This window comes from Rhinichthys klamathensis, unplaced genomic scaffold (genome assembly GCF_029890125.1).
Source record: "Rhinichthys klamathensis goyatoka isolate OS25496 unplaced genomic scaffold, OSU_Roscu_1.1 h1tg000033l_1, whole genome shotgun sequence".
Taxonomy (NCBI): domain Eukaryota; kingdom Metazoa; phylum Chordata; class Actinopteri; order Cypriniformes; family Leuciscidae; genus Rhinichthys; species Rhinichthys klamathensis.
Window position 1 is genome coordinate 835,259 of NW_026606582.1, and position 21,444 is coordinate 856,702.

A 21,444-nucleotide genomic window follows, 5' to 3' on the forward strand; every position below is an offset into this window, starting at 1 on the left:
ACACAAATTAACAAAGCTGTTTTTCAACAAGGTAATAGGGAAATGAGGGGTTTAACCTTCAGGAAATGTTGACCCCATAGGTCAAAGAAATTATTATTTTGTATTTATTTGTTTTTGTTCTGATTAAAAGGAGGCTCAGACCCATGTTACTACTATAGTTACACTTAAAGGTACACTATGTGATTTTTGGCCCTCTAGGGGCATTATCTGTTCAATAATCTGTTTGAGATTTAGGGTACTCCATGGCATAACCTTTCTTACTCATTGTGACAACTAAACTATGGCACTCCCACACCATACATGTGTCAAAGTTGCCAGAGCATCTTTTCTCTATTTGCGGATATGACGAGGCGCGCACAGGCACGTGACATATGTATGCAATTTCCTATGAAAACCATCCTGCTAGGTCTAAAATATAAACACTTACCATAGTGAATCAGTAAAAGACAAAAACACATTTTGGAATAATTAATGATGTATTGACTCATTATATACATTTTGTTAATTTTGAAAAAAAAAGTTGCATAGTGTACCTTAAGGTAACAAGTGAGATGGTTGTTAAGTAAGGGCTAGCTAGTTTGGAACCAAATGTTTATTTGTATTATTCAAAGTATATTTTTGAGATACACACCAGGAAGGGAGAGAATCTAAAGAAAGAATTTTAAGTAGTTGTACAGACATTTGATGGGTTTAAAATTAGCTACTTTTCAATGTTAATTTTAGTTAATAATTCATCTCACAAATGCAAAAGTTCTCATTCTAAATAACATGAGATCCAAATGCCATGACAATCTGGTACCCGGTTGTCACGTTTGGTGGTTGTAATGAACGCACGATGATGGGAAAATATACAGTAACAGAGACAGTCTTTAATAAATAAGCCCCCTCGTCCCTCCAGCTTAGCCTCAGTCAGTTGTTCCTCTGTGTCCGCCACAGACTTCCGGGTCTCCGGATCCGCCTCAACCCTCCACCCCTTCTGCTCCACTGGGCTTCTCCTTCCCTCTGGCTTCCCAGTTGTACTCACTCCCTCCATCTTTGCCTGGTCTGCCGAGCCCCCATCTCCGCCTCGGTCCCGCGAGCCAGCAGCTCCACCTTGGGCCTCTACCCAGCCTGGTTCCGCCTCTGTCAGTCGGTCTCCGGGTTCAGCCCGGGCATTCAGCCAAAGCCCCACCCTGGCTCCTCGCACCGTTGGCTCCACAGTGGTGTTTCTCTCCATGACTCCTCCTCCTTCCTGTCTATTACCAGCTCCACGCCCTCCTCCAAAGCCCATTCCCTCCTTCCACACTCGAACTATCAATTACAGCGAGATGATGTGCCTTCTGGGAGTGGGGAGTACGGTTACGGTTATAGATTCTTATTCTGATATTTCCTTTCTTTTTTGTTTTAGTTCCTGTTTCCCTGCTCTGTTTAGTTTCGGTTTTCTTGGTCTCTGATTATGTCCCTGTTTGTTTCTGTGATTAATTATCATCAGCTGTATCTTATTTAGTTTATGATTATCCTGTGCATATATACTCTCTGTTCAGTTAAATTCTTTTGTCGGTTATTGTGGTTGCGTTTCCAATGTATTGCTGATTAAAGGTATTCTAGTTCATTCTCTTCGTTGTGCGATTGTTCCATACACAGACAGAGTAATCAACAGAACTAAGAACAGGTGAGGAACTAATGAGTAACTATGGAAACTAATAATGACCAGAAACACAGGCAAAATGGTAACAGCGAAAACAAAAATAAAACACAATGAATCTAAACAGAACGTCTCAGGTTATGTATGTAACCCTGGTTCCCTGAAGAGGGAATGAGACGCTGCGTTGAGACACTGTGGGAATGCCCCTGCATTATTGTGTCTAGCGCTAGCTTCTGATAGGCTGAAGCAAGTCGATCACAGGCATGCATGGAGTATGGCAGGGCGACGCAGTGTCTCGTTCCCTCTTCAGGGAACCAGGGTTACATAGGTAACCCGAGACATTCCCTTTCAAGGGAACTCGAGCTGCATCGAGACAGTGTGGGAACACTATACCCACGACGCCATAATAGCAAATTCCTGTTCTGTGTGAAGTCCCGTTCTTAGAAGCAAGCACCCTAGACACCGGAGTGAAGCCTAGATCCAAGTCAAAAAATCTAACAAATGTATGTGGTGAGGACCAGCCTGCCGCATCACAGATGTCATGAAGGGAAACCCCCGATATTAAAGCCTATGAGGCAGCCATACTCCTGGTAGAATGGGCCCGGACAGCCAAAGGTGAAGGCTGACCAGCCGCTTCATAAGCAAGTGAGATAGCCTTGACTACCCACTTGCTCATCCTCTGCTTGGATGCAGGGTAACCTTTTCTGGGTGACCCGAAACAGATGAATAGTTGATCTGATTTACGCCACAGGGCAGCTCTGTGTGTGTACACATCCAAAGCCCGCACAGGGCACAGCAGATTAAGTTTTTTCCTGATCTGGTGTATTAAAAGGTGGAGGACAGAAGGCCTGCAGCACAATTGGGCCCTCATCATTAGTAGGGACCTTAGGAATGTAGCCCGGCCTAGGGTGAAGAAAGGCTTTCACCATACCAGGTGCAAATTCTAGACACGAAGGTCAACCGACAAGGCTTGCAAATCTCAAATTCTCTTGATAGAAGAAATGGCAATGAGAAATAAAGTTTTTAGTGTAAGGAACTTTTATGAAACTTCTTCAATGGGCTCGAAGGGAGCCAACGCCAGGCCTCCCGGTACAACGGCCAAATCACAAGCCGGTGCTCTAGTGCGCAGTGCAGGCCACAGCCTCGAAAACGAGTAAGGAGAGGATCTCTCCCCAATGATGCACCACCCAGAGGAGGGTGGTAAGCAGATATAGCCGCCACATACACCTTCAAGGTGGAAGAAGATAAGATAACCCCGCAGAGAAACGTTCTTGCAGATAATCAAGTACTTTACCAACAGGGCAGAAACAGGATTCAGTTGGCGTTCTCCGCACCAAGCAGAGAACAGTTTCCATTTCAGTGCATACAGTCTAGATTGGAGTATGGTCTCCACGACCGGTGTCGAGACACCTGATTCTATGAGCTGGGCCCTCTCAGGGGCCAAGCCCACAGTTTCCACTACTCCGGGCGAGGGTGATACATCGTGCCCCCTGCTTGGGACAGTAGGTCCCTCCTGATTGGAATCTCCATCGGAGAGCCATCTAGAAGGGACACCAGGTCCGAGAACCAAACTCGGGCGGCCAGTTCTGGGCTACTAATAACAGACGGGCCCCTTCCCGGCGAACCCTCTCCAGAACTCCCGGAAGCATGGATATCAGAGGAAAAGCTTACAGCTGTCCTCACGGACAGCTTTTCGCAATACTCACAGTCAGCCCCCTCGAGAACTGAGTGGGCATGCTCCACTCCCAAACAAGCAACACAAAGCTGGTGTGTGTCCCCACCCGTGATGAAACAAGGGCAGGGAACAACACACCGCTTAAAATCTTGCTTGCTCGCCATTTTTATATATATATATTAGTGCTGGGCAACGATTAAAAAATTTAATCGCGATTAATCACATGATTTTCGTGCGATTAATCGCATTGTTACGCGCAAAATTGAATAATGAATTCTAAAGTGTATTGCGCACTTTTGATTTAAATGTACTGCTACAAAAGTGCAATAACATGTGGTTTCCAAAAACTTTAAACAAATAAGGTGCTTTTATACCAGCAATATTCCCTTTACACAGTATCAATAAAATATTTCTTGTAAATCTCAACTTAAACATTAATGTAATCAAATCAAATATTTAAACAAAGCTATTTGCCACTGCCAGGGCATTACCTTTTATCTAGCTTGTTAAAAGAGTCCAGTTTTCTTTTTTTTTCTTTTTTTCTGAACAGGTATCTTGTGTCAGGGAGCAGCAGCACAAACTACAGATATAAGTCGACCAACGTTACTTCTCTGATAGCAGCTTAGGTTTGGTCATGGCATGCCATGGTTTCCCACGTAAGATTACATTAAACAGAGGTAAAGCCCAATTTATACTTCTGCGTCGAACTCACGCCGTAGCTGTGTAGCGCGCGTACCCTGACGTGCATCTCTCCAAAAATGTAACGTCAATTCTACGCGTAGCCTACCGCAAACGCTGTGATTGCTAGAACCGCTCCCCGGGTTTCACACTCTCCCTCTGCATGTGTAATTGCGCGTTAACGCGGACAACGACGCAGATATATAAATGAAAACCAACGCGTAGTCTATAGCGTAGACTAGAGGCTCCGGCGTAGGTCCGACGCAGAAGTATAAATCAGCCTAGAGTGAGGTGAAGTGGTCGAGCACAGGTGCAGCGACAAGCGGGTGCGTTCCTGTGAAACTGTTGCGGTCATGCTCGCCTCACGCACGCGCCCGCGCGTTGCCGAAGTGGAATTGTCTAACTTTTTGTACACGACGGTGACGACGCGCAGCACAAATCATTGGAAGAGAGACTGATCCTCGGCTCGCTGTTTGTGAGTTTCCAGAATCTAAATAGTTATCAGGACATCAACAGGAGGGAATTCACATGGCAGAGCATCCCCGCTAAACTAAACGCAGGCCTATCAGGTAAAGTTATGTATAATTTTAATTTAAGTTAAAAAGGCTACAGCTGCGTAGCGCACAGAAGCCGTTGCCATGGTTACTATCCATAGAGCGCCTGTCATTCACTCGTGGAGCGCTGTCTCCCTTTCTGTTCACCTGAGAGAACCTGCCAAAGCCTCTCCACTGCTTGTTTGGGTGGGTTATTTGCTGGCTGACCAACATCCCACCCCTCCTGTGATCATGGTTTGACTGTAGGACTATGTGTATTCAGAGCCAGTGAGCAACGGACTTTCAAAAAAAACAAAAAAAACAACAAAAAAAAACAAACAAAAAAAACATGCGTTAACGCGCGATAAAAAAATTGTCGGCATTAATTAATAAATGCGTTAACGCGATAATAACGCGTTAACTTGCCCAGCACTAATATATATATATATATTAGGGGTGTAACGATACACGTATTCGTATTGAACCTTTCGGTAAGAGGCTTTCGGTTCGGTTCGGTTTTCGGTACGCATTTTTAAACCGAACGGTTCGTTGGACCATTTTTCCTGCCAACCAAAATTTCGTTATTTCAAATGTAGGCGCGTCGGGCGTGGTAAGCGCGTTCATAATGTAAGAGACGCTGGCGTGACCACAACATTGCCCAACATCAAATGGCAAATGTAATGTAAGCGGAACGAATTTGAGCTACTCGTTATTGTGTGGTTGACAGACCGTTTATCAGTTTGGACCAATGCAGCACGAGCCGATCTTAATCAAGCAGCACTGTTACTACACAGCGAAATCCTGTAAAGAAAATTTTTTTAATTTGCGACTGAAGTAATAACATCGCTTCGAGATCTAGTGAGAAACATTCACATTTCTCCGTTATTAACGGATCAAACAGCGCTGACATGGAATCCAGGAAGAAACATTGTGCCATGAATGAACTATTCAGTGTCCACAGATCAGCAACATTCACCATGGATTTACTGTAGTAACACTACTAACTGTAACCATGGAAGTTTGACAGGAATAGTAGACAATAGTGCTTTCAAGAAACATTACATCGGTTTTATTTTGACATTATGAATACAATTGCTGCCCTCAAATGTTAATCTGAACTAAAATAAACCTTTGTTTATAACTACTACAATATTACATTTCATTTTGTCCAAGGAGCTGTTTTGTTTTAAATGCTCCTAAGAAAAGTCAAGTATAGCTCCATCATTGCTCAAAGTAAAAAGATCATACTTTATGATGTTAGTTTTATTCAAAGTAAAATTAAAAAAATTAAATCAAGGAAATTTCTCTGGCATTTCTTTCTTTTTGCTGTATCAAAAACTTACCGAACCGTACCGAACCGTGACACAAGTGTATCGTATCGAACCGAACCGTGAATTTTGTGAACCGTTACACCCCTAATATATATATATTTATAGATATATATCTTTCTGTGAAATATTGTGCTTGCAATGACAGACAACAATAAATAGTCAGGGACAGTATACAGAGAGCTCTTGCTGAAGGCACAGAAGCTAGCGCGATCTGTTTTCAGGTGTGCTTTATAGTTTCCTGGTCGATGACGTCACCCGCCTATGACGTCTCGTCTCTCCATTAGACTGATTATACACGTGCTTCATGACGCAATCACACAGGGGCGTTCCCACAGCATCTCGCCTTGAAGGGAACTAAATATAACCCTGACACCGGTAACTTACAACCCTGTTACTTTTTCAATTATTAATATTTATATTGAATTTCATACATTTTACATATTGAATTCAGATGTTTACTTAATTGCACAAACCAGAGTTTTAAAATGTATTCAGATTAAAAAAATGTATTAACACATCTCTTATAAGATTAATAGAAAATAAAAACCAATTGTATAAATTCATATTTTTGATCTTCTGAATTTGACGATCAGCATTTTCTGAAGGTTAAATGCCTCTTTTACAAGAAAAAAAAACTTCAAGACTTTCAGACAATATTTGGTACCCTCTTTTTGAACAGAGTCTGCTACTAACCAGCTAACTAACTGACCAATAAATATTATAAAACCAACCGATACATCTTAATTATATGACTGTGTATAATATGCTGATAATGATTTGTCTTTCACTTTGACAGCCCTCATTAACCAACAGTGATATCCTGTTTGTGAAGATTCATGCACCATGGGACACGCTGTGTAAATATGCAGAGCAAATGAACATTAGAATGCCCTTCAGGTAGAGTTAATTGTCATTGTACTGTGCTAAACTTCATACTGTTAGTAAATTCAATGTGATTATATTATATATGTATTTTACAGGAAAAAGTGTTACTTCAGAGACTGGAAGAAAAAAAATATGGGAAGGTAAGATAATGCTGGTATAGTTCTTACTGTTCTGTGTTTCCACAAATATGGCTGGGAGTTAATTATTTCATTTTATTTGCATTCTAGTCAAAAACCCATTCAGTACTTCTATTTTGTTAATTTTATGTGGATTTTAATTTGAATCAAACTGTAGCTGTGGGGAATAAAGATTCTATTAAGTTAATTAGCTTGATATTTGTTGTGCGTCTCAGGGACTAAATCAGGCTTGATTTAATTTGCATAAGTAAAGAAAACTCTAGAGGTGACTTTAAGTTTGAAATGAAGAAACTACTATTAAACTACCTGTCGTTTTTTTTTTTATTGGAGACAATAACACATTTTTTTGACAAATGCAAATGTATCTCTACAGTCAATTTCAGCTGAGATTTCGTCAGTTGAAAAGCTGGCTACCCAGGAACCCTATGAAACTGGATAAGGAGGCATTACCAGATCTGGAGGAAACGGATTGCTACACCGCCCCCTTCAGCAGGGCCAGAGCGCACCAGTATGTTCCTCTTTCATGAGCTTGTTAAAATCAAATATCATGTTTTCTCAAATAATCTCATATAGGCCTACTTTATGACATAACAGGCCTACTTTATGACAGAACAGATGCCATTGCATGACACCTTTTGCTTTCTGGAAATATGATACTGCAATTAGATAGCTGAACACTGAAGCTGAAACCACAATTCTGCAACCTTCATCAACCAATGAACGAAATTCAGCCTCAGCTGACCCTTTCATTGCAGATTTAATGATGGAAGCACTTTAGATCATGTACTTGATGTACTTGAACTTGATGACTATATGTGAATGCACTGAAGTCACTGCTTGCTGAGATCCACTTTACAGATCAGAGATTATTTTAAATGCATGACCTCATAAATTACTGTATCCTGTGGTAAAATATTTTTTTTGTTAAGGAGGTGCTATTAGTAAGGGTTTATTTGAGGTTGGACAGAGGTTTTGTATGCACAGAAATGTTGGAATTGGGTAAGCAGGGTTTAATCTTTCTTTTCAAAACTTTAAACAAATAATAGATCATAAAAAGATTTAAAAGAAACTTTCTGCAGAGTATCATTATACAGAGTTTTTGACAGCAGCAAAAGGAAGAATCTCATGAAGGTTTCAAGAAATATATATATTTTTTTGCATATATTAAACAGTATTATTTATTTAACATAGCTTTTATTTAGAATTGTCTTTTATTTTTATATTTTTAGTTTTCATTTTCCTTTTAAGTTAAAGCTGCATTAGGGAGTTTTGAGAAAACGTTGACTTAGCCTGAAAATTTGAACAAGCACAACTTACAGGTCCCACCCCCTTGCTCTCTGCTGCGCTACAGCCCTCCCTCCACAGCTCGTCCTCCACAGCGGAGCCTGTCGTGAACGCGCAGGCTAGTAAACAGGGCCACCGATAACAGCGGATAAAAAGTTTGGCACATTCACTAATAGGGACTAAACGTCAACAATATGCTTTACATTGACTATGGCCTGCCCATACTTTGACTACAAACTTGGTCCTCAAATCATTATGTATTTTGCAATAGCCTACATGTAACTTTGTAACGTTGCACTCTTTCTATAAGTTATAATGAGCACTGTCCCTGTAAAATAAACAAATAAATAAATAAATAGCTAGTAAGATAACGTTAATATAACGGTAACTAACGTTACAGTATGTAAGTAATTATTCTAGCGATATATAATGCTAGATAACGTGTGCTAGTACATTATTTCAGCAACATGACAAGCCAGTGAATTAGCAGGTTTCAATTGTTGCTTAGCAGAGTGCATGACCTTTTATCTACATGTTATGCAGCTAGAGTTTTGACACCGAGTCAATGGGCTCTGTGTAATTCTTTCTTTTTCGCTTGTTTATCGTTATCAGTCTTTTTCCTTTTACCTCTTTGTTTTATGAGCAGGTGTTACTCGAGAATTGGCCGTTTAGGTTGTTTCTCCGTCATAAGCACAGCTGCAGCACTCCGGCAATCTGGAGTTTGAATGACGGCTCGCGCTCCGGCGCTCGCGCTGTGCAAGAGAGGGGTGTGATCAGCGCGTACACGAGCGTGACTGACACTGCTAAGACACTCCTCCCGGCTCTGATTGGTTGTTTCTGACCGGGAGCGTGTATTTCTTGCAAATGGCAATATGACCACTAGGAGGAGCCAGAGGAGCTTGATTTTTACACAGATTATCTATCTCATATTCTACTGTCAGGACATAATGACAGTTTTAGCAAATACATTTTTTCAAAAGTTACCTACAGCAGCTTTAAGTTCTAGTAGTTTTGAACTTTTGTAATTTTTAGGATTAGGGTTATGGTTCTATTTAGCTTTAACTTAGTGTTACTTCTTTTTTTCCTGACCATAAATTTAGGTAGGGCAGATTATGGATCTTAGTGCTAGTCAGTGCTTTAAGTGGGCCGGTACGCACCGGTACTCAGTACCGCCACTTCCAAATATAGCTCTTGAGCGTACCGCCACCTCTCCGTGCGCCCAGAACGTGCTTTTAGCGTACCGGTACGCTCATTTGCACATCTGTTTTAATCCTTTGGCTGCGCTGCCGCTTTTCAGAGCTCCCTTCACAATGCACGCCTCCTAATTCGTCCCACAGAGAGCAGAGACTACATTACCCATACACCCATGAGTTTTACAAGTGAAAAGCGCATGCGTCGCTTTTGCCGCTGTCAGTGTTAGCTGCTCGGTTAAAATACAAATAGAGCATCACAGTGCGTGCCGTGCCCGGTTAAACCCCGCGAAGGTCCGTGAAGACTGAAGATCGTGTAATGACGTAGGGCTAGCTCATTGGTCGCACGTCAGAGGCGCCCGCGCCATTGGATGTGCAGTTGCCGCAGTACAGCCTATGAGCGAGCCAGATGCTCAATGTGTTTTACATATAAGCTTCATTAAATCAGAATCAGAAAAGGAGTTTCCCTGCACATTCACTATATAAAATTCACTGGAGGAAAAAGTACGCGTGGTCGTCGTCAGATTTGGAAGTCGCTCAAAAGGCTCTTTCGCGGTTGTGGCTTCAGTCGACTTCATCAGTGAGGCGCGGTGGTTTATGGGATGAGTAGTTCCTTCGCTCGGAAATGAAAATATGTACACAGTCTTGTACCTTTGACTCTATTTGGATTTTCTCTTCGTTTTTTTCACTCGAAATGATATGTTGTATGCTTATGAGTTCAGCCGTAGCTGGTTATCCTCAGACATGCTCTAAAACTCTTTAGATACGGTTTTTCCAAAACGTCAATGGGAGAAATGAATGGGAAATTTACTTCCGGCACCGAAGCTCTCTCGGGCTGTGGGCGGGACTGTGATGCTCTATACCCCAGACCTATGCCCCAGACAATAACATTTCATTTTGTAACAGAATAAAAGTTTTTTTTTTTTTTTTTACAATGTAATTTTACTCTGTTTCTTCATGTTTTTACTCAACATTTGTGCAGTTTTGGGAGGATTTATGATATATTTTAAATTTCTATAAATAAATAAATATTTATTTAAATAGGCTTTTTACAACAAAAAAAAACAGCATTTTATGTCAAATTCACTTTATAAAATACCCAGATTTCTAACTTTCATTCATGGAGATAACATGGATAATTTTACATGGTTTAATGTAAGATTTTTGGCCATTTTTTTGAAAATGCAGTTTTAAAATAAAATAAAAATCACTTTAACCACTAGATGGCTATAGAGCTTCACTATATGGTATTTGCTATTTGACTAATCAAAATATATATTTTCACAAGTTTTTCCAGTTGGATTCATATCCACATTTTGTACATTTTATTTATGTTCAGTAGCTCTTTCTACTGTAGCTCTTTCTAAGGGTATTTTTTCAATACCCTTTGCACATTTTATTTATGTTCAGTAGCTCTTTCTAGCTAAAGCAAATCTACAAACTATAAAAGGATTTATTATTTTTTATAAGGTCGTCTGTTGACTGCTGTTTATATAAAAGCCCTTCAATATAGTCAGGGGAGGAGGGGAGTCAGCAAAAAATAAATAAATAAATAAATAATAATAGAGTACCGCCACCTCTTTTGGGCCACTTAAAGCACTGGTGCTAGTGTATGATTAAACATTTTGTAAGCTTTATATTCTAATAGCTGAAGACATGCAGACACACTTTTGGCAGAGGTCTAACGTCCTTGAGTTATTGATGATTGACAGGCATGCATAGAATGCTATCTTAGTATTGCCTTAATGTAGCATTTATAGCTTCCGACTGTTGTTTTAGAATATTACAAGTTGTGGAGGAATTCCAGTGAGGAAAAGAAAGTCAATTCTATTCTCAGAACAAACAGAACTAAATAAAGGCAATTCACATTAGCACGTTTAAACTGTATTTATAATCCATCCAGTATAATACAGTAAAACTACACATTTTAGAATGGCCTTTTATTGAGAGAAATAGGCCTTTTGAGCATGGCTAGGAGGAAGCCAGTGTAACGCACATGATATCAGTCATAGTCTATCCTACATGACAAATAAAAATCATGAACAAATTACAGACACTGGACTTGAATCATGGGCGCTCTCTGGAACTGCTGAAACGCCCTCCGGGGATGCGGGAACAGACACTGGACTTGAGTCAGGGGCGGTCTCTGGAGCTGCTGAAACGCCCTCCGGGGCATCAGGAAGACACTGGACTTGACTCAGTGTAGCCCTCGGGGGCTGCTGAAATGCCCTTTGGGGCTGCAGGAACAGACACTGGAGTTGACTCAGGGTGGCCCTAGGGGGCTGCTGAAATGCCCTCTGGGGCTGCAGGAACAGACACTGGGCTTGAGTCAGGGGTGCTCTTGGGAGCTGCTGAAATGCCCTCCGGGGCTGCAGGAGCAGGGTCAGGGACATAATCTGATGGCTCCGGGGCTGGAACAGGATCAGTGAGCACAGCAAGCACAACATCACTGACAGGACTGGACAGAAAATGACTAGCAGGAACGGTCTCTACGGACAGTACATGAATGGCAAGAATAGGCAAGAACACCAGACCTTGGACCACCAGGACTGCTGGACTTGGGACCATCAGAGACAGGCCCTCCGGTTTCGGGAGCTCCTAACTCTGGTTCTGCTAGACCAATGAATTTGAGCCCTCCTGACTCGGGCCTCTTGGACCAATGAGTTTGGGACCTCTTGACTCTGCCCTGCTGGCCAAATGGGCGTGGGGCCTCTTGACTAAGGATAAGTACTGAAACCTGGTATTAAATGGGCCCCAGGGCTGAATTATGAAAGACCACTGTATCGATAAGCTCAGACGTTATCGGTTCTGCTGTCGGTACCAGAGAAATTAAGAAAATACACATACTATTTATTATTGCTATAAATACGCTATCTTGCAAATTCTATCTCGTCAGCCATTTCTATATTATTGTATTTCTTGTAGATGTGCCGTTAATTTATAAATTAATGTATCTTAATTTGCTAAAATTATACTTAATGTTCTTAAAACTAAATTTGCTAGAACTTTATTTTACAGTCCTGCTGTCAGGGTTGTTGCAGGATACTGAAGACGAGGGAACAGAATTTCAATGCAGCTGGTTTATTCATAAACTCAGGTACAGGAAAACTCAGGAACACACAACCATACATCGATGACGACCAACAAACACTGAGGGAAAACACAGGGCTTAAATGAACAGGGACTAATAGGATAATTAACTGAACACAGGTGAAGGGAATAACTAATCAGACAGAGCGGGAAAACTAACAGGACTGAACCAAAATCACAAAGACAGGGGTGAACAAGATCACAAAACTGAACTAATAACAGGACTGAGCCAAAATCCCAAATACAGGGGGAAACCAGATACCAAAACAGAACTTAAACACATTGAAACATGACAGTACCTCCCCCCTCCCCAAAGGCGCGTCCTCGCGCCGTATAACATCCAAAGGGGTGGGCATCCTGGACTCCAGGACGGTCCAGGCGGAGCAGGCTGGTCAGGGGACCAGGGCGGAGCAGGCTGTGGGCGTGGCCACGGCGGAGCTGTCGGACCCTCGGGCGTCCAGGGCGGTGGTGACCCTTCGGGTGGCCATGGTGGTGAGGACCCTTCGGGTCGCCATGGTGGTGAGGACCCTTCAGGCGGCCATGGTTGTGAGGACCCTTCGGGTGGCCATGGTGGTGAGGACCCTTCGGGCGGCCGTGGCGGTGAGGACCCTTCGGGCGGCCATGGTGGTCAGGACCCTTCGGGTGGGCATAGTGGTGAGGATCCTTCGGACGGCCGTGGCTGTGAGGATCCTTCAGACGGCCGTGGTGGTCTTTTTTCAGGCCTCCGTGGTTCTTTGGCCGGCCACGGCGAAGGCGTATAGCCCCCCCCCCCCCCCCAAAAAAATTTCTTGGGGAGAAGGACAGGCTCAGGATCGGGAACAGACACCGGCTCAGGGACAGACACCCGCTCAGGAACAGACACCGGCCCAGGAACAGACACCGGCCCAGGAACAGACACCGGCCCAGGAACAGACACCGGCCCAGGAACAGACACCGGCCCAGGAACAGACACCGGCCCAGGAACAGCAGCCACTAGAACAATAACGCCCACAAAGACAGACACAAACACAGAAACCGGCTCAGGAACGGGAACAGACACCGGCTCAGGAACGGGAACAGACACCGACTCAGGCTCAGTAGCCACTAGAAAAGTAGCGGCCACAAGGACAGACACAAAAACAGAAACAAACATTGGCTCAGGAACAGCAGACACTGGCTCTGGCTCAGGAACAGCAGACACTGGCTCCGGCTCAGGAACAGCAGACACTGGCTCCGGTTCAGGAACAGCAGACACTGGCTCCGGCTCAGGAACAACAGACACTGGCTCCGGCTCAGGAACAACAGACACTGGCTCCGGCTCAGGAACAACAGACATTGGCTTCGGCTCAGGAACAGCAGACACTGGCTCCGGCTCAGGAACAGCAGACACTGGCTCCGGCTCAGGAACAGCAGACACTGGCTCCAGCTTAGGAACAGCAGGCGATGGGCTCAGGCTCTGGCGGGCAGGCGATGGGCTCAGGTGCTGGTGTGTAGGCAATGGGTTCAGGTGCTGGTGGGTAGGCGATTGGCTCAGGTGCTGGTGGGTAGACGATAGGCTTAGGTTCTGGTGGGCTCGATCACCTCCCCTAATGTGACCGCCCCGGGTTCCCCTAAACCTAGCCAACCGAGTGCCCAAGAACCGTTGATTCATCTTTGTAATTTTTTAAGGTTGGTCGTTCTGTCAGGGTTGTTGCAGGATACTGAAGACGAGGGAACAGAATTTCAATGCAGCTGGTTTATTCATAAACTCAGGTACAGGAAAACTCAGGAACACACAACCATACATCGACGACGACCAACAAACACTGAGGGAAAACACAGGGCTTAAATGAACAGGGACTAATAGGATAATTAACTGAACACATGTGAAGGGAATAACTAATCAGACAGAGCGGGAAAACGACTCGGTTACTAAGGTAACCTCGGTTCCCTGAGAGGAGGGAACGAGTATTGCGTAAGTAGCTTACGCTATGGGAAAACTCCTTTTCTCGAGAAATATTGAAGTCTTTATGTAAAACGCATTGCAGCTGCACAGCATACAGCAATGAGCGAGGCAGCTCGGTCATTGGCTGTGCTGCGGCAACTGCACAAACCTATGACGGGGCGACTCTGAACCCGCTTCCAATGGGCGTGCTTCGCGCCCGCGCGCGTCAGAGCCCGCCAAGATGGGCGCCCCGTCGTCTGAGTTCTTTAGGTTCAATCGACTAAAGCGAACTGACCAAGCACAAGCACGGCAGCTTACGCAATACTCATTCCCTCCTCTCAGGGAACCGAGGTTACGTTAGTAACCGAGTCGTTCCCTTTCGAGAGGTTCCTCCTATTGCGTAAGTAGCTTACGCTATGGGAACACCATGTAAAATGCCGTGCGTGCTGACTTCGCTCTATTAAGCCGGAGGTAGATGCCTGAGCCTTTAAGCAAAGTAATTATCCAACGAGCCGGCCGAAGGATGAGTTCCTTGGCCATCGAGTGCAGGGAGCTCGACCTGAGTCCACCCTGACGATTTATATACGAGACTACCGTCATGTTGTCCGTTCGGACCAGGATGTGCTCGTCCTTCAGGTACGGAAGCAGGGCTCTGAGAGCCAAAGCAACCGCTTTCAATTCCAGACAGTTTATATGTAGGCGCTTCTCCGGGTTTGACCACAAGCCGGAGACAGGCCTGCCCTCGTAAAGGGCCCCCCAACCTATTTTGGAGGCATCTGTCGTGATCATTTTTCTCCTTGTGTTCACGCCCAGACTCACACCGGACTGATACCAGTCGACAGCTTTCCAGGGCGTCAGGGCTCTTATGCAGCCATGATTCGCTCTGATTAAAAAGTGGCCCGAGCGCCACGCGTGAGTGGGGACACGGCTTTTGAGCCAGCGTTGGAGAGGACGCATGTGCAACAATCCTAGCTGGAGTACAGCTGATGCTGAGGCCATGAGACCGAGCATCCTTTGAAATCGCTTGTCGGGGGCGCGCGCTGAACGATGTTGCAAGGCGCCGGATAGTGAGCGTGCGCTCTGATGAGAGGTGTGCCGTCATCTGCACTGAGTCTAGCACTATTCCCAGAAAAGAAATATTCTGGCTGGGGGATAGCATGCTCTTTGCAAAATTGATTCTTAGACCCAGGCGTTCTAGATGACTGATAATCCAAGACCTGTGTGTCACTAACTGGCTCTCTGATTGTGCTAGGACTAGCCAATCGTCGAGATAATTCAGTATTCGCACTCCCCGCTGTCTCAGGGGGGAAAGTGATGCATCCATGCATTTCGTAAATGTACGGGGTGCCAGTGACAGGCCGAATGGTAGTACTGTGTACTGGTATGACTGTCCCTCGAAAGCGAATCTCAGAAATGGCCTGTGATGAGGCGCTATCGGAATGTGAAAGTAAGCGTCTTTCAGATCCACAAATAGAAACCAATCCCCTGGGCGAACTTGCGCGAGGATATGTTTGGTTGTTAACATTCTGAACGAGCGAATCATTAAAGCTTTGTTCAGATGTCTGAGATCCAGAATGGGGCGGAGACCACCATCCTTCCTCGGGACGAGAAAATAGCGACTGTAAAAACCTGCCTCGCTCATAGAGGGAGGGACTGTTTCTATAGCGCCCTTCTCAATCAGTTTGAGCACCTCGGTGCGTAGAACATGTGAAACATCTTTTCTCACTTTCGTCTCGACCACCGCTGTGAAGCGGGGCGGTCTGCGAGCGAATTGAAGCGAGTAACCGTGTTTTATTATGTTCAAAACCCATTTCGGCATGCCGGGGATATTTTCCCAAGCTTTCGCTCGTACAGATATGGGCTGAATGCTGGCTGGGGGCGTGTCGCAGTGACGTATGGCTCCCGCCGGTAAATCGCCCTGTGCTAATACTGAGCTTACAGCTCTCAGAGGCGCGGGCGCGCGCTGAGCAGCTTTGTTGAATGCCGAGTGCAGGGGCGCGTGTGAGATTACAGGCACGCTTGCCACATCTGTAATGCTCACAGTGTGAGTTGGGGAAATGTTTAAGACTGTATGGACAGTGCTTATGGGTGGGGGTGCATAGACTGTGGTAGGCACGCGCGCCACTTTCATAAAACTTCCCGCTCGTGGCGGGAGGTTTTTGGCCATATAAACAGTGTTTGTGAGTTGGGGTGCGTGCATAACAGTGGGCACACGCGCTACTCTTATAGAATTTCCCGCTTTTACTGGGGAAGTGTTTATAACTGTGGGAACAGTGCTTATGTGTAGTGGTGGATACATGACAGTGGGCACACAATCTACATTTATGGGGCGTCCAGCCTGAGCTGGGAAAGCATTTGGCACTGCTTTGACAGTTTTGATATGTGGGAATGCGCACTTTAGTGTGGACACGTGACCCCTTAATGACACAGGCAGAAAATGGCTCTTTATGTGATTTCTGTGTGTCGCCGTAAAAACGGCGTTTGTTTGCAGGTGAACGAGCTGTGCGGCTGGCCCGTTGGCTGCTGTACAGACATTTCCAGCCGCCTGTAAGGGGACTGGGTAATGCTTTAGACGTTTTGGAGAGAGCGGTCCGGCTTCTGTGAGACACGCGCTCTCTCTCTTTCTCCCTGTAGCTAGGAAGACTTACGAGGCTCTGGGTTCAGCACAATCTTGGGCCGAGGTCCCCGTCGCTCGGGCGGTTGCTTCCTGTTGGGAGAGCGCGAGCGGCGTCAAAAGTCAGTTTCAGGTCTGGGCTGAGAGACGGGAGGCGCCGTCTTGACTCGCTGCTGCTGAGGCGGCTTTTGGCGGCTCTGCGATGAGCTAGATCGCTTGGGCAGGAAGTGTCGCATAGCCTGCGAATCCTTACGGGCTTCGGTGAAGCGCTCAGTGAACTCCTTCACCGCTGGTCCGAACAGGCCGCTTTGGGAGATAGGCGCGTCGAGGAACGACGCCTTATCTGCATCCTTCATCTCTGTTAGCGTCAGCCACAGATGGCGCTCAAGGACAGTCAGGTTAGCCATAGCACGGCCGATGGATTGGGCGGTGGCTTTTGTGGCTCGCAGTGCTATGTCAGTGGCGCTGCGCAGATCCTTGAATGCCTCAGGATCAGGTCCAGACTCGTCCATGGTGCGGAGAAGTTTAGCTTAAAACACTTGGAGGACAGCCATGGAGTGAAGCGCTGACGCAGCTTGGCCGGCGGCGGCGTATGTGCGACCGGCGAGAGCTGAAGTAGATCGGCAAGGCTTCGAGGGATGAGAAGCTTTGGCTTTCCATCCAGCTGTGGAGGGTGGACACAGGTGATTGGCCACGGCCTCCTCGAGGGGCGGAGTAAGGGCAGAGTAAGGGCAGCCTCTGCGTGGTCCGGTCCCAGGCAGCGGGTGCAAATGATGTGACGATTCCCGTCCTGAAGAGGGCTTGACACGAGGCGCAGGAAGGCATTTGAAACAACGCCCAGTTAATTTGCTCTTTTAGAAAGTGTCGCGGGGGCGAACACTGGTAGCTTTGAAAAGGATATATGTGCTGTGCGCCGGATGGCTTCGCAGAAGGCGATCGAAGGCGGCAGGATTTTTGGAGTCTTTTCACCGCCGCCGTCGACAAGCCTACAGCAGGACTGCTTCGAGGACGCCGGCGGTGAAAAGACTCCAAAAATCCGGAGGATCCAGCGAAGAGAAGGTCTTTGCTGAAGGAGATTAATCATAACGTTATAGGTCATAGGTTCGTGCAGTTGCCGCAGCACAGCCAATGACCGAGCTGCCTCGCTCATTGCTGTATGCTGTGCAGCTGCAATGCGTTTTACATAAAGACTTCAATATTTCTCGAGAAAAGGAGTTTTCCCATAGCGTAAGCTACTTACGCAATAGGAGGAACCTCTCGAAAGGGAACTAACAGGACTGAACCAAAATCACAAAGACAGGGGTGAACAAGATCACAAAACTGAACTAATAACAGGACTAAACCAAAATCACAAATACAGGGGGAAACCAGATACCAAAACAGAACTTAAACACATTGAAACATGACACCTGCCATGTACATATTATGTACTTATTATAGTAATTGCAATAACTAGGTAATAACTAGGTACTAAACCCTGAACCTTCCATTAAATCTAACCACAACCCATGTAGTTACCTTATATTACTGAGTACTTTATTGGGTAAATACACCGTAAGTGCACGTACTGAAAAAAAAAAAAAAATAGTAACCTAAAATTTTTATTCTGATTCCTTTCTTTTGATTTTGAGGTGCATGACCTGAACATGTTGTTGATAGGTTCTGTGAGATTCATCAAGGAAAAGAAGTCATTCTTTAATGTATATTTTTTTGTCTGTATACTGAGACAGCTGGGAGTAATCCACACAATCTGCTCTGAGCTTGATGTGTTGGGTCAGCTCAGCTACAATCCTCTCTAATTTGATATTTACACTGACATACTAAATATCTGAGTTCTGATCTCTAGGCTGCTGTAGCGTATTAATCTTTACTCTATTCAGTAAAGTAGATGAATGCATGCAACCTACTACACATTTGTGTATTAAAACAATGTACTTTACTTTCTTTTAGCTTTACCATCAACAACAGAGAGACGTTTTTCTCAAACTCAACCAGAAGCAGAATAGTACATCATGTACTACAGCGCACAAAGTATGAGGACGGGAAGTCTAAGATGGGTAAGAGGACAGCTTAATCACCCCTGAAACCATCTTGATCTAACATGTCATGCACATATTTTTCCTCGCTCCAGTTTCTATTATCCATCTATATCATATACACAATGATATATCATGTCCTCTCACACATCATCTTTTTATTCAGTCATTTTTTATTTACTATAGTCATTTACAAAATTGGTTAAATTGCGAATATAATTTATGTTAAGGTTTTTTTCCGTTTTGCTCAAACAAACAGCTTAAGAGCTTATTGCATTGTGGTCATTTTCGTCATGACATAATAATAATAATAATAATTATAATAATTCCATTACTTAATTCCCAAGAAAATGATGATCAAAAGATAGGGTACTTAAAACTTAAACTAAAATGTTTTTTTTTTAATGAAATTCAGACAGAGTTCTAGTACATGAATCTCATGAATCTACATCTTTGTCAACTTTCTGTTAGTAAATATTTGAAGAGCTGTGTTATTGTTTTATCTGCAATGACCTACATTTTCCCTATAACCATTTTAACTGAATATGGCTTCCCCCCCCCCCCCCCCCTAATCTTTCTGTTAGTCCTCTTATTTTAATGTCACGCTCATGCCCTTCTTATTTGGCTTTCTTGTCTGCCTGCTCTTGTGGTTTTCGGCTGATTAAAGCTGGTCTTGCAAGTCGGATGTTCATGTTAATAGATTAATAATGACCGCCCACTCGCTCAGGCCAGATCATATTGGGAGAAGAACTCTAAATCCCAGATAAATCCTGCTTAATCATGCCACTGCAGCTCAGTTTAATGTCCTAGTGAACTCAAAACATCGTCAGCAAATGAGACATTGTTTACAAATCTGGCTTTAATAAACCTGAGAGTTTTAATCAAATGAACCAAGGTAATAGCCAACCAGCCCTTTGTTAACAGAAATCTGTCTCCATGTAATATGCTTGGTCAGTAATGCATGTTTTGTACTCAATATGAGACTCACAATACAAACTATTAATAAAAACTTCTCAGGTTACGTATGTAACTTGGTTCCCTGAGAAGGGAACGAGATGCTGCATCATGATTGTTGACCCTATGGGAACGCCTTCAGTGTTTGCCAGTGTCTGAAGCACATAATCACGCCAATTCTATTGGCCGACAGATGAAGCGTAGAAGCGTCATCAAGACCATAAGAGTGCACCTACGTCATGGAATTCCCAGATTCTGTTTACTTGAAGAAGCTGCGCAGGCATTTTTCAGAATGGCACAGCAACGCAGTGTCTAGTTCCATCCTCAGGGAGCGTACCCTTCATGTGTAACCTGAGACATTCCCATTTGAGTGAACTCAAGGCTGCGCCATGGTTGCTGATGCTATGGGAACATTAATACCCTCGCCACCATACTGAAATATGCCTGCCTAACAAGATTGTTAAAAATATGTACAAGCACAGATCCTGTGGGCAGGCAAAATAAAATTAACCCAACAGGACCTGTAAGTCTAGGGTTTAATCCATATCCATGCCTTAAAACCCTATGAATATCTGTGGAGGGGCTGCCCTGCCACAGCACAAACATCCTGCAAATATGCACCCTTGGATAGCACCTTAGAAAAAGCCATACTCCGAGTAGAGTGAGCTCTGATGCAAAGGCCAGACCGTGTGCCTCGCTGGCAAAAGAAATCGCATTAGTAATACTGTGGGACAAGCACTGCTTGGTGGCAGCAAAACCTTTGCTGTGCCTTCCAAGCAGACCAACAGTTTATTAGATTTACACCACAAGCCCGAGTGGTCAACATAAATCCTATAGGTGATGATATACTTGATATGCTGGGCAATGTTTCCGTCAACGGGGAACCAGGTGAGACACAAGGCCCATGACCGATCTAAATTATCCAGATATAAATTTGTTGCCCATTCTCAATGGGAAAGTGCCCAAGCAAGAATAGCTCGGCAACATTGCCCAGCAACATTGCTCTAAAAGTTTCCCTGTGTACAGTAATGTAGTGGTGCCTGGAGAAGTGGGTATACTCTTAATTTATGCCCCCAATATTTTTTTTAAGCGTCCCAGCAAAGGACGAACGATCAGTGTTATAAACAGTGACATGTAAGACTAGTCTTGCATTAGTATTGAATATGCTAGACTATAGAATATAGAATATAATGAAGAGAATAGAACATATATAGAATTACTAGTATTCTTGCATATCAGGCCTGCACTTTTTTACTTGGTTTTCTAAATACCCAGGTCCCATAAATGATATTGCTATTAAAAAGCATGAAGTATTTGATCAGATTGAACATGAGAATCAGTTCCAGTTTCAGCTACTTTTTCTTTCCTAAATTAATCAATGTTTTTGGACTAATCTGTTCATTTAATTAATGGTTCAATTGCTCACTCATAAAGACAGTCACTTGTCGCTGCCTTCTGGCTTAATGATGCAAGTTGAGCAAACACAGACAAGCGGAGTGATACAAACAGT

At 44.3% G+C, this 21,444-nt stretch overlaps 1 protein-coding gene across 3 annotated transcripts in view; it reads left to right on the forward strand.

Moving 5' to 3' along the window:
* The window catches only part of ano3 (anoctamin 3), a 151,661-nt gene that overhangs the window by 45,137 nt on the left and 85,080 nt on the right, over positions 1 to 21,444 (forward strand). For all 3 annotated transcript variants that reach the window (XM_056245688.1, XM_056245686.1, XM_056245687.1), the window contains 4 exons: positions 6,638 to 6,738; positions 6,822 to 6,866; positions 7,237 to 7,371; positions 18,895 to 19,001. In XM_056245688.1, coding sequence (XP_056101663.1) covers positions 6,638 to 6,738; positions 6,822 to 6,866; positions 7,237 to 7,371; positions 18,895 to 19,001 — 388 coding nt within the window. The remainder of the gene's footprint in view (positions 1 to 6,637; positions 6,739 to 6,821; positions 6,867 to 7,236; positions 7,372 to 18,894; positions 19,002 to 21,444) is intronic.